The sequence below is a fragment of the Gambusia affinis genome, linkage group LG16 (genome assembly GCF_019740435.1).
Source record: "Gambusia affinis linkage group LG16, SWU_Gaff_1.0, whole genome shotgun sequence".
Classification (NCBI taxonomy): Eukaryota; Metazoa; Chordata; class Actinopteri; order Cyprinodontiformes; family Poeciliidae; genus Gambusia; species Gambusia affinis.
Window position 1 is genome coordinate 2,867,286 of NC_057883.1, and position 18,390 is coordinate 2,885,675.

The window sequence follows — 18,390 nt, forward strand, 5'->3', positions numbered from 1 at the left end:
TTTTATTGGTATTTATTGACGCTTTTACTCAACAAACAGTTGAAAAAATAGTAAAACTATCAATCCCGACAATCAGGACAGTTGCAGGGAGGTATATACATCATTAATAGGAACTTATTATGACAACAATAAGTCAAAATCTTCTGATAAGAAATTTATCACAATAAATGATAAACAATAACTACTAGACTGGTTGTTGTAATTCTGCTCAGTTCTCGTCTCCCTTCAGTGCCCCATCTGGGATTTCTTCCGTTCAGCTGGATTTCTCTGGTTGAATTTCATCTTGGCCAATCAGCAAGCAGAAGTAGAAGTTGTGAAACATAATGTGAATTTTCTGTTTCTGAATATTTAAGACATTAAAGACAAAACTTATCTAACGTAATTAAATGTTTGGTTTTAAAACGTCTGTCTGCAACTCCTGATATAAATAAGCTTTTCAGCAGCTAAACAAGTCGCTCCTTTCACTAGCTGAGCAGATTTCAGTTTGTTTTGAGCTGAAAAACTATAAATGCAGCTCAACGTTAGTCTTACAGTAGGCAGGAACTTTATTTTTGGCAAGTGCTCCTATTTACTTTTCAGATAAGGTTAGCATGCTAATTCATGCACTGAGGAAGAGTTCTGGTTGACGGGAGGAAGAAAACAAATCCAGTTAGCAGCTTTCAGAGGGAGACTGATGGCTGGTTGGATACAGGCAGAGACTGAAACAGCTCAGATCTTTAAAACACTGCAAACGGCTGTTATGAGGCTTTACAGCAGCGGCACATTCACATTGTGTGGTTGTTTACACTGTTATATGGAGATTTAGAGGGAGGAGTGAGTGTGGTACCAATGTTCTTCCAGAGAACCAAGATTATGAAGAATTTAAAATTCCAAAGTTCTGGAACACAAATGCATGACAGATGTTTTAGATATTTAATAGCAAAAGAAATTTAAAAATAATGAATCTCTTGGTCCTTTTCCCAACTACACTCTGCATTAGTTTATGATGTGAAATCCCAATAAAATTGTTGAGATGAGATAAAATGTGAAATAGTTGGTAAAGCGCCGTGTAACAGACACAAAACCCTTTCAGTTAATTTATTGTTTTTCACGTAATCTTCCTTACATGGTTCAGTTCAACAGGCTGTAGAACCAAAATCAACAATTTTCACTCATTTATTGCCTGTATAAACAAACAAAAATCTAAATGCTCAGCAAACCTAAAAGTAGGTATAAAAGTTTAACCTTATAAAATCACAACTCATAAAAATAAACATCCTGAATATTCCAGAAGAAAATCGTCTGAATTTCAGCTTGATGCAAGCAGCGAACGGCGGCTTCCAGGCTTCAGGTTCTGGGTTTGGTGGCGAAGGTGAGGTACCCCGTGTGGCCCGGCATTTCTCTGGGCGGAGTGGTGGTCCTGATTTTTAGGGAGGCGGGGTTGGCAGCGGCAGAGGGAGGAGCCTCCTCTGCGGCCTGAGAGGAGGAAGAGGAAGAGTCGGAGTCGGGGCCGAAGTCGGGGAGCTGCAGGGTGACGGGTCGGACGTTATGGACTCTGAGCAGAACCTCCAGGGTCCTGACCTCCTCAAGGCCCCGCTCCGTCAGCGCCTGGCACGTCCTCTGAACCTGCTCTATGCACGGAGAGAAGGAGCACAGCCGGCCCCCTGCAGGACGACACGGGTAACCACACCCAGATAAACTGGTTAATGCTACCATCAAGTCAGCACTTGTATAATATGCACACGCTTTTCATGCATTTCATTTTTTTTTTTTTTTATAATGTCAAATTTATTGTTTTGATTTTATGTATAAGAATTTTTAAAAATAGCAATCCGGGTAGTGTGGCATCCAATACTTTGCAGATTTCCATGGAATACATGCAGGTGTTTTCAGGTAAGTCTTTCCACCATTCTCAATACAGTATTATAGATTTTCCAGGCACACAGTGCAATTTTAAAGCACAATCAAGTAATTATGTCACCTTCAGTTGTTATAAAAATGCTACACATATAATATGACTTACAAGAAATTTGATTTTGGGATTTAACGTCTTGAAATGGGGCCTCTGTTTTTTTAAAAGGCTCCTCTATTAAACATTAACAACATTTTTACCAGTGTTGCTCTGAGAAGTAGCTCCTATAATGCGCAGAACCTCCAGGTGTTTACTAATGACTGGTAAGGAAGTCACGGGGTGAGGGGTCAGAAGCTCTGAGGAGGAGCTTCGCCTCAAAGGCGGGGCTAAGTCCACTCAGGCACTTTACACAACTGAACGGTTGTCAGGGAGATGAAACAATTTCTCAAATATGCATGAAAGAATCAAAGCAGCACTCCAGGTATGTTTGATGACAGAATAAATTGATGACATGATATAAAGCTCAAAAAGTCAATTTTTCATAGTTCTGCTCCTTTAACTGGACCAACACACAAATATTTTTTAATCTACACTATTCCTCTGTAGCTCTGGTTTTCCATTCACCCTAAACGTGTAACTAACCTCTTCTTGTGTGACGCCTTGAGGTTTTATTAGACGTTTAGTGTTTTTAAAGCCGTCTTAGCTCTGATCCTTTGTTTTCTTGTATGGCACTTGGAATTAACCCGTTTATGAATGATGTTATATCTATATATAATCTTATAATACGCACAAACAAAACAAAAAAAACAACTAAAGTTTTACTGAGATAAAATCAGTAAAACTTAGGTGGTCTAACTGATTGTACAGGATTTTATGCAAAAAGCAAAACAAACAAGAACAAAAAAAAGATTTTTTTTTGTGCAAAAAACAAAAAATCCTTTCACTGACCAATATGACATGTAGATATAAAATGTGCATGAATACATTTAAAGGCAGTGGATCTCGTCAAAGAGAGGAGATATGAAGAAAGCACATAAAAAAATAAAGATTCTTCACTGGCCTGTTCTTTTGGCTGAGACACACATGACTCCATGTTTATAGAAATCAGTCTGTGTAAAATCAGATGTTTTCTTTCAAAGAACTAAACATCCCTCAGGTAAATGTTCTGGACAGGATTCCTGGGCCAATTTACTCTGAGAAAACATTCCCTCCTTTAATAAAACAACTTCTACACATGCATTTGTTTCCCACAAAAAGGGACATTAAAAAGAAAAACATCCATGCAGGCTGTTGGCTCCAGGCTGCAGCGTGTGGATCATCAGAGGATCACCTGCTGGACGCAGCCTCTCGTCTCCACGCTGAGCCCTGAGCTCGCCTCGGCGGGAGGCCGGAGAAACACGCCACGGCTGACCTAAAGGACACACACTGACACGGAGCGGTGCAGCTGCACAGAGACCAGCTCTTGGGTTGGTAAAATAAGCCGAGTTTTCAAGTTCAAACCTGAACTAGGGAGGAGTTTTAAAAAGTGAAACTTGGCAAGAAACATGCAAACATTAGCCCTGCAATAAAGGCTGAAGAATAATTCACGACAGTCGCATGGAGATGTGATCTTCTAATTATAGGTCTTTGATGAGATTTATTTACCGGATGAGCAGTTTTACACTCTTTTCTAACTCCAATGACTTTTAATGGAAACCCTAATTATTAACTCAACTAGTGTTTCCAAGGTTCTAAAAACAAACAGGTTGGCTGCTGTTGAACACGAGGTTTTAAGTGCCTCGTCTCTAGGAACGGCTGAAGACCTAAAAAAAAAAAAAAAGAAGTAATAATTCACATTGGAGACTATAAAATGAGTTAAGACTCAATAAAACAGTTTGTAAAGACAAGGAGACCTGTCGAGTCAGCTGGCAAGTTGATCTGTAAACCCTGGTTCTCTCAACAGCAACCAACAAACTACAAGAAATATTTACGACTGAAAATTGGGCTAAAACCATCGAGTTTTTGATAGTTTTACTGTGAAAGCTTTAACTTTAGCTTTAGCATTAAAAAGACTCGCATGTATAAATGGTAGAACATTTATAGCAGGACTTTGACAGGCCATGGTATTGAAAAGTGGTGTCGTTCTGCTCAACTGTTTTTAACCAAGTCGAATGGCAAAAATGACTTAAGAAGAAATCTGCCAAAGGAAACAAACGGTAACGTCCGAGGTCATCTAGCTCTTTAGCTCACCTTAAAAAATAAGACGAGGTGGTGGGAGTTTCAACAGCTTCCCCTCAACCATCGATTAGATCGGTTTAGTGGTAAAGAGAGCATGGCCAACATTGACCTCAACTTGAACTGTGTTGTGTGTAAACTTGGCCAGACAGAATCCTCAGGAAGAGGTCAACCGACAGGATTCCTAACCAATTCAGACTGGCGAGTTTGACCAATAATCCCACCAATAATCTCATGAAGCCCACTGTTGTTTTTAGAATGAGTTCTGCAGGCAACTGATATCGTCTCTGACAGTGATCTTGGCAGTGTTGCCGACTACTCAAGAGGGAAACTAGCTGTCCTAGAAGTCACTGCAAGTTGCTAAATGACGTTGCATAATTTGTTGAGCTAGTCAACAATATGATATTCTAATTCACATTATTGGAAAAAAATATACATTTTTGTAAAAGACAAAAATCAGGTAAAAAAAAAAAGTCAATGTTGCCTCAGGAGAGGCAAAAGTGACCCAACCAAGACAAGCTCAGTGTTTCTACCACTATCCAAGAGGGGCAGGTTCATGAAAGAACCTGCCCATGAGGCTGATTGTGGCGGGTAGGAATTGTTTGTGTTCACAGTTTATCAGACTATCTAAATAATGCCAGATCACACTGTCAGCAATTTGTGTTCCTTAGTGATTGCTCATCTACCATCAGCCCTTTCTCAAACTAGGTTTACAGTTGAAGCGTTAACCTGGGCTCCAGCGTCTCCATGCCAACGCGCCTTGAGCTCTGCCCTAGTTCCTGGTCATGTACCTCTGAAATTTTGTATCTTAGTGTGGATCGCTCAAACTGGACAACTTGGAAGGTGCTCTTCCATAGCAGGTTCAACTGCACCAATATTTATATGATCCCTGTAGGAGGATTCATTTTTGGGGAATATGGTACCAACCTATGCATCAAGCATGACGCATGAGCTTAGCAAGCATGAGCTTGCATGGTTTGCATAGAGAGCAAGCATGAGCTGAACAAGCTCATGCTTGCTCTCTATGCAAACTTTTAAGTTGACTTAAGGACTCAACTGTCTGTACATGTTTTAGGATGGGGGAGTGACTCATGAAAGAACCTGTTTGTTAAATGAAAAAAATCAAGGGCTTTCACTCTGAACGTTCCAATTCACACCAGAGGTCACTGGATTTGTGGTTCGTGGGAAACAAAGTCTGAATACAAAGTTACCAATTTGTCAACCTGACCTGCATGAACCTCATTGTTGGTTTGGCTGAGAGTTTCTACATTTAAGCAGAGTTCATCAGAGTACCTTAGTGTCGAGAAAAAGCCTGCTGCAGAGTGAGGGCAGATTTAAATACTTAGGTTTTTACCATCCGTTCATAAAAAACATTTTTGTTGACAAAAACATTCCAACAAATGTAATTGCACTGCTGTACCAGTAGGTGGCAATATGGAAATCCTGACCACGGCTAAAGCAGTGCAAGGTTCAAGATTCTATCAACGTTCATGTTTTATTTGATATTTTTCATTTCCTGTTCTTGTGCTTGAAGGTTATAGGTAGAAGCTGGGACATTAAATCTCCATTTCCCTTTACTGGAATGGTGATTGACAACAATCTAAGTATGAAACAAGAAGCACTACTTCTTTTGACACACAAAAATCTTGAAAGCTTAAGAAAACAAAGATTTTACTACAAAAAAATTCCCACAGCAAATATATCAGGAGAATTTTTGAGTCAATATTTTGTGACACCTTTGGTTTTGACAAATACACATCCAAATTATTTTTGAGAGCGCACGGCTTTTAAAATCAAACACAGGGATTTCTAAAGTGACTTCACCAACACAAGGAAAATATATTTCATAAGCATCTGATGCATTACTTCCTCCTGGGTTGTAGCTGTGCAGACGGTCACGTCCTGCTTCTGCATTATGACCGCAGGAGCTCAACACTTACCTTCAAATGTGTTATTTGATCTATATTCCCCTCTGGATTTTCAGGTTTTCTAACTCGGCTACATCACAGAGTCTTACTTATTCAGAGCAACATTCACCAGACCAAACATTCTTTGCTTTAACAGTTTTCATTTTTCCCTTTCAGGCCTTTTAATAACTTCTGCCTGGCATGTGATCCTTCTGGTGATTCACTGCACATCCCAAGGTTTTAATGCAGGTTAGCTTTTATGAGGCATGTGAGGATAAGATGCATGCTATACGAAGTCCCAATAAAAAGCAAAAAAAAAAAAAAAGATTAAGTCTACAAAGGAGGAGTGTATTGTATCTGGTAACCATTAAATTAGACCGCAGCATACTTCAGATAGCAGTCGTTCCTTTGGCAAACAGGACCAGTGTTCCCCTCCAAACAGTCACACAGTGTAGTGTCTCCTGGCAACAAGACGAACACACTGGGAGGGGTCGGGTTGATCATTCAACAAGGGCGTCTCCAAGCTGTTGTTAATGCAGAAAGTCTCAAACGGAAAGCAATTTTGACATAATTCTGTGATTCCTCCTGGTGAAGTTCACGGCTTACAAGTGTTTATCTTTATGAGAAACAGAGAGAGAGAGAGAGAGAGAGAGAGAGAAAGAAGGAGGCTGGAGATGCTTGTTAGGATTTACAGTCCGTCTCAGAGGTCTGGGCTCCAGGCCAGAACATCAGGAAAATTACAACTCGCAGTAGAGAAAAAGAAGTTTGTTTTCTACACGATCCACTGGAGGAGAAGAACTTCCTGCAGCTTTTCAGCTTCAACTGACAGAAACCACAAAATACAATAATAAAGGAAGTCAAGAGTTATTCTTTTTGTTTCACTTACTTGGGTCAGTAAAAAGAGGGGACACTTTTTCTACAGATTTTCTTAGCATTATATTTTTAACCCAGGCAAAAACATGTCAGACTTTGGCTAGATCATTTCAGGTCAACAACAGACAGGAAAGAAAAAAAAACATCTTGATCTGCAGTGGGAAGAAAACAGAGCATTTCCATACGGAGATGCATTCAGCAGCACTCTGCTCATAGCAATACCCAGTATGGTCATGGGATCGCTCTAACAGTGATGTGGCAGCATGTTGTTTATCTGGATCTGTGTGTGTGTGTGTGTGTGTGTGTGTGTGTGTGTGTGTGTGTGTGTGTGTGTGTGTGCTTATGAAAGGAATATGCAGCAGTGGCACCATAAAAGGGAGAGGAGGTAGGAGAGTTGCTCTGCAGCATACTGACTCCTCCTTCAGATTTATCTTCATATTGAGGCTTAATGCTTGTAATGATACTATTGACCTCCCTTGTGATGCAGGGAATCTCCCTTTAACACTGAGCAACAAGAATGAGGGTTTGGGAAAAACAACAAAAAACACAAGAATACAAAAATATCCTGACAAGGTATACCACTGGGTATGGTGACCTCAGTGTGACTGCAAGCAGGATTCACTGTGGTGAAACACGTAAAATGCAAAATAAAATAATCTAAAAACAACTGTTTAATAGATGTTAATAATAAATTTAGCATTATGATCCAAGGGAATGTAATACTGGGCTCATAACATGACAACTCTTACAATATTTTTGGGAAAAACCAAGAAATATTGTTTGGAGGGCTGAAGAACTTCAATAATTCTCTACAAATTTAAAAACAGTAAAATTAACTTAGCACAATTACAAAATCAAAAACACAACAACATTAGCAAATTGAAAGAGACGGATCCCAGAGGGAAACCTGAGACATCACTGAGTTATTATTTCTGGACCTAAAGAGGAACAATCTAGAGTCATAGATCTAGAGTTATAGATCTAGAGTCATAGATCTAGAGTTATAGAGCTAGAGTCAGTGCACAGCTTCAGTTATTACAACTAAAAACCAGTGATCAGCCCGAAACCTGGGAGTAGTGATGAACTCTGACCTGGACATCCAGAGCCACATAAAGAAGAACATTTCCAGGATTAAAGGACTAATGTCTCAGCCAGATCTAGAGAAACTCATCCATGCATTTATCTTCAGTCGCATTAATTATTGCAACGGCGTCTTCACAGGTCTGTCCAACAAATCAATCAAACAGCTGCAGCTGATCCAGAATGCTGCTAGACCTCTCAGGTCTTCTGGTTGTGGTTCTGCTCTGCATCCCCAGAACCAGAACCAAATGAGGAGAAGCAGCATTCAGCATCTATGCACCACAAATCTGGAACAAACTTCCAGAAAACTTGTCAAAACTAATGATAGTGTGGGGACATCTAAAGTTGACCAAAAAATAAGATAGAAACGATCATCTCTGGTAATTCATCATTTTTATGGTCATTTATTTTATAAAAATACTAGACCCCCTTCAGGACAAACTGTCACTGTGTGATCTAAATGTATTCTTTAGGCCTCATGATTGAATCGTCGCTCCATGGAATCGGGGACTGAAGTCATCCCACCAATATTACACCCCCTGGTCCACTTCAGGTGGTTGTTTCTACTATAAAATGTCAGGGGAAATCAGGAAGGCAGAATGAGTGACTCAGTGATATAGTAGCAAGCAGCAGAAGAAGTCCATGGCGCACAGAGGGATCAGACTAAGAGAATTATCTTCCAGACTCCATCAAATCATGAGAAATATGTGGTTCAGGAGAATGGGATACAGATTAACAAAAAAACAACTTGAGGATGGTCCACAACTATTTTTCTTTTAATGAGTGGATTTGAAAAACCTTGCTGAGGACTGAAAGAACGTCAACACTTAACTTCTGGAATTTCCCCACACATTGTCTGCAGTGTTCAGGTAAAAGTGGGGCAGTGTAAGCCATCCTCCTGTCTTTCTCATTATATGAGTAGATCAGTTGAGATCCCTGGCCCTGATCCACTCGTATAATGAGAAAGACAAAGTGGTGTGAGACGGGAAGTTTGTGGTTGTGTGTTTAGTGTGGAACTATGATCTAAAGAGGAATTGACTGCAAATAGAAAAACAACAAAACTAATGTGCGGTGGTTTTAAGTGCTTGGACAGAACGGTGTGTTTACTGGTAAAAATTTGAAAAAAGGAGGGGTGAAATAGTAACCTTCTATGAAATGTGTATATGATTTAGCAAAGAGGCAAATAACCCAAATTAACAAAATTATCTCTAATAATTGATTGGAAATCCACCTATTCACTGATTTCTTTACTCCGATCAATGAAATGTGTTTTCAAAAGTTATTGTGTAATGTAGAAACTACACTGTATCAGTACTAGAACCTGACAAGTACTTAAACTTAAGAACTTGAATATGACTGGGAAAAAAACTGGTATTGGGACAGCACTAAAAACTAAACATGTCAACAGAAATGTGCTACTCTAAATGTTGTATTAAGTGAAGCGGTTCCTGGTGGAACCATGGCCAAACAATATGTCTGCCTCAGATAATTCAATGTTCATTCTGCAGCTTTAGCACTCACTGGAAACCTTTCCCCGTCTGCGGTAATGGTAGTGGAGAAGGATTGAATGGGAGAGTGAGTGGGAATGATAGATTATTATATTACAGAGAGGCAAAGTGCATGGTGAGTGAGCAGATACATTGTTTATATAACAGCTGTGGTGCATCATGTGCTGCTGAGAGTCGCAGGTGGAGCTAAAGCCTGGGTGAGCTCTGGACCGGAGAGCAGAGTTCTGTACTTCAAATCAATAGTAGTTAATTCAATAATCCAACATCATTTGATCACCATTCTGCTACATTAAAGGGGCAGCATTATTTAAATTGCCTTTTTTGAGCTTTTCACCATGTTATGTCATTCCCTCATCAAAAACATACCTGGAGTGTTGCCTTGATTCTGTCATGCATGTTGAGAAATCCTTCAATCCCCATGGCAACTACTCAGCTGTGCAAAATGCCTAGGTGGGCCTAGCTCCGCCTTTGAGGCGAAACTCCTCCTCTAAGCTGTGGTTTCTAAGTTTCCACCTCACAGAGCATCTCTTCCCCACAACTCACCCACTCAGCTCCTTCAGACTAGCCAGCAGCAATTAGCAAACTGCGAATCTGTTGAGCTCGTTATAGGAACCACTTCTCAGTGCAGAACAGGTAAAAACGTTGTTAAAGGGTTAATAGAGGAGCCATGTTGTGATGACATACGGAAAAAGCAAAAGTTCTTAAGGAGACAGAGACCCAATTTCAAGAAGTTAAATTAACAAAGTCAAAAAAAAGTAAAGTCATATTCATAACAATTGAAGGTAACATAGTCGATTCATCGTGCTATAAAATGGAACTATGTGCCTGGAGAAGACAGAATACTGCCCCTTTAAGTGATTTAATTATTTTGTTGCTGCTCAACAAACAACTTGAAGATAGAATTCCCTCATGGAGTCCATCTTACCGTGCTTCTTCATAGCAGCCTTGGCGTGTCCCACTGCCTCCCAGGGGCTGGGGATGTCCAGGAAGACTGCGTCTGCGACCCCCGTCACTCCAAACCCGTCCTTGCACACGTCCTGGTTCCTGACGGTCACCAAGTGATCCACGCGGTGCTCCTTGAACTCCTCCACCACCTTTTCTGCCCGCTGCTGGTGGAACTCCACTGTGTGCAAGTGGCCAGTGGGGGCGATGGTGCGCAGGATGGCGTGGGAGAGGGATCCACTACCGGTACCTATAGAACCATAGAGGGGATAGTGAGATGTTTATGAGCCTAAAGGTATACAGAAGGTTTCAGAAGGTTTGTTCTTAGTGAAGCTATTTTTATCTCTGTATAAACAAAACATAATCAGCTTATTTTATCTGAAGATAAAATACTTTGCCCAAATTTTCAGATCAAATCTTTATGCAAAACCCAGACTGAGATGTTGTCATTTCTCACATAGAGCTGGAAGCCTGTCCCAGGTGGCTCCAATAGCTGCTCACTCTGCATGCTTCCAGAGTGCTTTACCAATAAGAGGATCCTCGACTTTCCAAAGGGCCATACATTTCCATGTAGCAGTGCTTTTGGTGCCGTAAACAATGATTGCTAATGTACGTGATGGGAGAGCAGCCCTGAACATGTGACTTACAGTAAGGGGAGGGCAAGCAAGAGTCTGAACCAGAGGGAGAGGCCAGCAGATCCCATCCTCCCAGACTTTTCACTTTAACCCATGGAGTGATATCACCGCCGCCTTTGTTGCGGAGGCCACAAAGAAGGCAGTGTTCTGAAACACGACTAGAACCTCCACACTGCTGGACCGGATGGAGAGTCACCGCTAACAAACAACAACTAAGGTTCACGGTGGCACTTGGAAAAGGAGATAAAAACTTGGAAGATTGTTGGATAAATGGTGAGCAGAAAAAGAGACGGTTCTGTTCTATAATCCTGTTCATGACTGCATAAAACGAGTGTCTTGATGAACACGATGAACTCCCTGTTCAGACATTCAGTCAGTAACGCACTGAAGCCACATCTGATTACATCAGCACTCCCATCACCCTACAGCCCACACGGGATGGAAACTAACATTCAAGTGGATTTTCTTCAAAGTTTATTAGTTGTTTGCTTTAAGTTCCATTTGAGTGTGGTGAAAACAAGAGGATGGAAAACACAAGAATTACCCTGCTGGGACAATTTGAGAGATTTTCTTCCCCAATAGCAACTAACTTCTCAGTAAAGGGATGTTAGTTCCAGGCCTTAGTCTTTGCACAATGCAGGATCTACAGTCACTCTGATCTCTGTCTGCTTGGCAATATTAAATATTAGGCCTGTCACGATAGCAAATTTTGCTGAACGATTAATTGTCTCAAAAAACTATTGCGATAGACGATAGTATTGTTTGAAGACCTTTTAACACAGATTTAATGGAAATGATGTAATAATGCATGCGATTTCCTGCCAAAGATGGATGCACTTTATTTTCAAAAGAACACCCAACACTGGAACTTATAAACAAAACAACCAAAAATAAAAATAAAATTGATTCTCAGTCTCCATTAACAAAAATGTACTTGAATAAAAACGAAATAACATAAAGCCAAAGTGTAAATAAATACTGCATTCAACCAAAAGAGTGCAGATTATAAAGTCTGTTTACCATATTGCCCTTCAGTAATCATTAGATTTAAATAGAGAAGATGGGCACATCGACTACCTGATGCAATAAAACTTTGATCTTTCTAAGATTGTGGCTTGTGATCATCCTGTAGTGCAGGGGTGTCAAAGTCAAATGGACGGAGGGCCAAATCATTGAGATTTTCTTAAATGACGCATTTGCTCTAGTGCAGCGGACCGGCCCAAGACTTCGTAAGCGGACGGGGTATCGAACGGGGATCATCCCAGGGGCCGTAGAAAATCTTCTCGCGGGCCGGATGTGGCCCGCGGGCCTTGACTCTGACATATGTGCTGTAGTGTGTGGTGTGTTACGCTAGATCGTTGTGGCGCTCCGATCTAAATCAGGTGTTTTCCCCGCTCGGATTGTTAACGCAGCCTGTTGAATGTGACAGGTAGCCAATCAGAAAGCGCAGATTCTCCTGCTTTCTGAGGGGAAATTACAGAGGGGAATCCCAAAAAGCTGAAACGGCGCAACCCGAAGTCCAGCAGACATTGGAGATAATATGTGGAAACAACATTAATGTTTATAAAACATTTTGTACAAAGAATATAGAAATGACGAGGGGAGGAGTTGGAACGAAATCGCTACGTTGATGAACCCGGTAACTTTTCAGCTGTTCTTCGTTAACGTGACATAAATAGGTTCTAATGATTTTCATTCAGTCAGGACGTTACGCTGACACTAGAGCCACATGCGTTGCAGGTAGATTGTAGTAAAGCATTGATTAATGCCTGGTTTAAAAATTAGTTAGCTGGACTTGTAGCCATTATGTTGTGCCCACTGTCGGCACATCAAACCCGATCGAACCGTTATACCTAGGATTTCTGTTGGCTAATGTGTGATCTCAGATTTTGAAAATGGGCCGACAATCGACCGACAGCACTAAGATGGTGTCGTGTGCGCTGGACATTACACTAAGGAAATGAGGAAGGGAGGATCAGTGGAGAGCGCCTGAGTTGAGCCTTTTTTCATTTAGCGTCAACAACAGAAAGAGAAAAAGGCTGGAAGAGACGATAACGGCGATAATTAAAATGACGTAGATAGTTTTAATTTATCGTACGATTAATCGATTTTTCGTTTATCGCGACAGGCCTATTAAATATATATATATATATATATATATATATATATATATATATATATATATATATATATATATATATATATATATATATACACACATATATACACACACATACTTGAAATTTTGGTTAAAATATTCAACTTGCACACACCATAAATCTGGAACAAACGTCCAGAAAACTGCAAAACTGCTGAAACATTGAGTTCCTTTAAATCAAGGCTTAATACCCACCTGTTTTTAAAATCGCTTTGGAATCATAATAAAAGGAACAATAATCAATATATTTGATGTGCATTGATAATTTTGATGCACATGACAAAATGTAATGTTTATTGTTTCACAATTGGTGAACTTGAATTAAAGATGTTGCCACACAAAATAAACTGAAGCTAGCTTTTATGTTTTACGATGTCACTTCTGCAGCAGGTCACTTTACCCCTATGTCATTTTATCAACAACTTTTTCCTACGTACAAATTGGTGCCAATCAATACATTGTTTCGAAGCTAATTTTACAATAAGTAACAAATGAAGCTTAGGGATTTCAGCCATGTAACTGTGTTACAGCGGCATGGTTACTTGGGTCCTGTAGGATCCAACAAAAATCATTCTGCAAACTTAAGACTTGTGCAGTTATATAAGCAGAGGTGCACTGAGACATTGCTCATAAATGAAAAGTTTAATGTTAACAGGAAATAGCTTAGTGGCTGCAGCACACTTTTGTCATCAAAGAGTGTCTGGGTCCAATCAGCTCAATAAATCAGCAAAGTCAGGTTGCTGATGGTTTCTGGTTTTGTGAAAAGTCCTGGAAATAGAAAGGATGGACAACAACCAGACCTCAGAGAAACATAAAACATTAGCAGCTTTGCTTTGAAAATAAATAGGGATTTTCTTTTTTATCCCCTAAAACCTTTTCCAACTACTAGTGGTCTTTATTCAACACGAGATGGGCAGGAGGACAGACAGAGAGAGGAGAGAAAACTGCATAGAGAACCTTTAGAGAGCCATTTTCTATCACATTCTACCACAATGTTACAACATTTTTCTTAAATAAAAACAAAGAAACATTAAATGGAGTAAAACAAGGTTGCCATTAGAAAGTATTTCCTTCAACAAAGACATGAGAATATCGGTACAAAGCGTGTTTTAACGACCAACTGCGCCCATAATCCGGATGAGTCTGAAACATAAGATCCAACTTCAGGAGGAGGAACATGTGAGCAGCAGATGCAGCCGAATGGAAATCATCAGCTGACTGGAAAGATTTTACAGGCAGAAAAAATCCACTGGAAACAGTGACTAAAAGTTCCAGTGTGACCGAGCTAAACGGAGGATGTAGTTAAAAAAAAGGACTGATTCAAGTAGTGGAGGCTCAGCCTGAAGGGCCTCATCGAACCAGTCGGTGGATCCTGCACTGACAGAAACTTCCACAGGTTTCGTTTGGACAAATCAAGACAAGGTAGCGCATAAAAAATGATACATGGTTTGCAAGTGGTTCTATATGAATCTGAAATATCAATACAGCCGGCTGTGTGAAAATCTCAGGTGTTTTTGATAACTTTATTGACTAAGTAATAGGATAAAGTCCAGACAACACAGAACTTACAGCGCCTAAAAACGGTATTCACTTCCTTGGAGGTTTTACCTATTTATTGCTCTTACAAATCAATCATGATCAACAAACTATGGCTTTTTGACTTTTTTCTCACATAGACCAAGAGCTCTGCTGTCGAGCTTCACCTACAGGAGATATTTTCTGTTGACACGTAGAAAATACAAGACATTTGATCTGCTATGTGCAAACATTTAGAGCAGTGAACTTCCTGCCACACGGGTCCAAAACCAGCAAATTCTGAAATAGCAACTCAGAGGTCTACACATGTCACTGCTTTGCAGAGTAAAACATGACAAAAAACCAGGTCAGAGGTCAAATGACTTAACTTCCCAGCAGTTGATTTGGAAAACGAAAGCAACACAATAATGTCTTCTCATCCTCAACCCACTGCTGAGGCTGATCGCCTGAGATAAGAGTCTAAATCCACATGTTGTAGAGCAAGTTGATGCCAACTACACGTGGCGGCAGCGATTCCGGTCGACGCTGAGCGGACGTGGCGTCACGACACATTACTGGACCAGAACCAAAGCCGTGATTAGCACCGCTTTGAGTCAGTACAGAAGTTGTAAACTATAATTGATTAACCATTTGGAGCAACTCACAGATAAAGACATCCAAGTTTGAATTGGGGACTGGCCGTTGTGGTTTAAGAAGGAAATCTTATTCTTTCACACAAAGTCTGATTTTAATCTATTTTGTTCTCACTTAAAAAACAAACAAACAAAAAAAAACCCCACAAATGACAGAAACTTTTCCAAACATTTTCCAAACAGTGGCTTTTATTTCAATCGTTCATTCTGTGATTTATACGCAAGCGTGTTACCACCAGACTGATTATGAAAATGTAGTTATAATAATAGCAGAATAAACTCCCCTCTACCAGAAAATCATGTCTTAAAATTATAAGAAAAAAGTTGTTTCAATAAAAAAAAAAAGAAAATTAGTGGATGATGGTTTAAATTAGACAGTTGCTTACAAAGTCTTCTCAAAGTCCTCGAACTGATCATTTATTGCTCAGGTGAAGATGAAATATTTCTATTAAGATTTATCTGTAAAATCAAAGTAAAACTTCATAAGATGCTCAACATTCCTGATTTTAATATCTTGTTAGTTTTCTTTTCTCATAAAATACAACCTCATTCTTTTAATATGACTCATTTTCATAATTGAATAAATAAACTAAATATTCACCTGACTAATATTATATCATAGACCTCAAAAGGTCCAAAGAAAATATTGTGTAAAACATGCTTATCAAACAGGATTGCAGTTCTGAGTGTGCCGACCTCCATCTGAACTCTGGAAATACAAGGACTGCATTGATGGGGAGATATTTTCATTTTCCAAAATGAAATGTTCAAAATCCAAAAGTGTGATTCATAGATAAAACCAAATCATCACCCATTTTTAAGACATTTTCAAATTTTTTTATAGAAAACCGATATTTTCCGATAAAAACAAACCCTACTGTTTTATTTCCCCTCTCGTTTACATAACAGGGTAAATTCAGCTGTTTGGAAATACTTCCAGTAGTGAAAACTCGCCTGGTGTCAAGTTAATCATTGGACATGAATGCTTAAATGAACATTAACCACGCTAATGCAGGCGTGACTAAATGCAAAGCGGCAGTAAATGATTCAGTGTATTAGACCCTTCTCTAATAGCAACAGCTCATAAGAGTCTGAGCCACTGTGGTGGGTGAACCTTATACAGCACAAACATCTCTAATCTCACCTTGTTGATACAGAACACAAGCTCACACTGGTTAGTAACCTCCTCAGTAACGTGTGTCACTGATGCAACCATAAAATGCTTCAATAACTTCCATTTACTCCCAGCTGTAACTATAAACCCTGAGAGCTTTACTGACTTGAACTCACGTTTGCTGAATCCCATTCCAGCTACAGCAGTTGCACCAAGTGCTGAACAAACAGAATGTATGTGGGAGTCATTTATATTATTGAGAAACTTCCCATCTCAGCTCACGTACACACCATTTATTACCCAAACCCAATCAATAACGTGGCATTGTGCACAGTCAGCATACACACACACACACACACACACACACACACACACCCATCTTTCACTTCCCACTGGCTGAAAGAAAGTCCAACACTCAAACACATTTGGATCATTCAATGTTAGTGATGGAACTAGAGCGGAAAACTGAATGAAGAAAACAGTCTGCAAACTGGACAACAACATGCACTGCAGCCACTCTGGAGGAAAAAGACAAGAGGACAAACAAAACACTTCCCAGAATGTGTGTGTGTGTGTGTGTGTGTGTGTGTGTGTGTGTGTGTGTGTGTGTGTGTGTGTGTGTGTGTGTGTGTGTGTGTGTGTGTGTGTGTGTGTGTCACTGAAACACCTGAGCTCCTCTGGGTGAAAACATCTGACGCAGAATCAGATGTGTGAACGTCAAAATCAGCCACTGGCCGCCAAATAAATAAAACACTCATAACACAGCAGCACTAAGCAGCAGCTACAGCAACTCTGAAGAAAACTGGATGATATGAGTTACAACAATCTACTGATGTATTTCTGAATTTGAATCATCGATCCCTGCTTATACTACTTTATTCACTGAAAAAAATAAATAAAGCAAGAAACAAAATATCCAGTCTTTTTTCTACACTGTCCACTTAAAAGCTTTAGAGCATCAAATCAAAAATCATTTTAGAAACTGAAAAGGATTCTTGCTTTATTGCTGACTACAGTAAAAAGACCAAAATCCTACATGGCTATTTATTTTCTTGATTGAAGTGTGACGAAATCGCATCAAACCATCACCTTTGTTGTGTACCATCACACCACTAGGGAACACCCAGTAATTAAACTTGAGTAAATACAGTTGTTGATGAAAATATACAGTACTTAAACAGTCTAGCCTGAGGAATATGCAACCTGCAGCTCCGGACCAGAAAGTAGCTCTTTGGGGACTTAAAAAGTCTCTTAACAACTTTGACTAAAAATAATATTGTTTTTAAATATCAATATAAAAACTAATGCAGCTCTTGCTGTTTTGTTTTGTTTTTTCCAGAAACACAAACTACCAGTAGTAACGGCTTGTCGGCGTCTACTGATTAGTAACAATCTAAACCTTTCAAAGCTTTGGAAACGTGATGGATGGGAAGCTGGGAAACAGAAAGTGTGATTAAGTCATGAATAGAAGAAGGAGAAACAAGGGGGTTGTAGTAACTTTAAGGGTCATTTAAATGTTTAACTGTATGACACAAATAATAATGTTTTACAGCTTTGAAAGAAGCAGCACAATGATATCGGCAGAGGTGGAAATTGTAACCAGTCAGCCTCTAAAACCAGACTTTCTTGCAGCTGCTAATAGCCAATTCTTCCTCTGTAAGGGATTAGGAGTATGGTGCAGTATGGGGGCCAAAATTAAGACCTTTGGACACCCAAGTGCGGTGGCTAATTCCTTGTCACAGGAGGCTATATGTATTTCCAAAACCAGCTACTGATCTGATTTATGTTAGTCCAGTACAGCTGGCAAATGAGACGGAGGCTTCTCACTAGAGTTTGCTTTGGAGAAGCTAACAACTAAAATGATCAGCCACTGAATTGGCAACTTCGTATGCCAGTTGTTAGCATAAGAGGCCAACACGTACAACAACAGTTTGTCAAACATGTGACACAGAGAAGGTTC

General features: G+C 39.8%; 1 protein-coding gene across 1 annotated transcript in view; it reads right to left on the reverse strand.

Moving 5' to 3' along the window:
* The window catches only part of trmt61a (tRNA methyltransferase 61A), a 22,765-nt gene continuing 4,375 nt past the window's right edge, over positions 1–18,390 (reverse strand). The window contains exons 3-4 of the mRNA XM_044142933.1: positions 10,339–10,605; positions 1–1,643 (exon numbers count right to left, since the gene is read on the reverse strand). Of these exons, the coding sequence (XP_043998868.1) occupies positions 1,327–1,643; positions 10,339–10,605 (584 nt within the window). The 3' untranslated portion in view covers positions 1–1,326. The remainder of the gene's footprint in view (positions 1,644–10,338; positions 10,606–18,390) is intronic.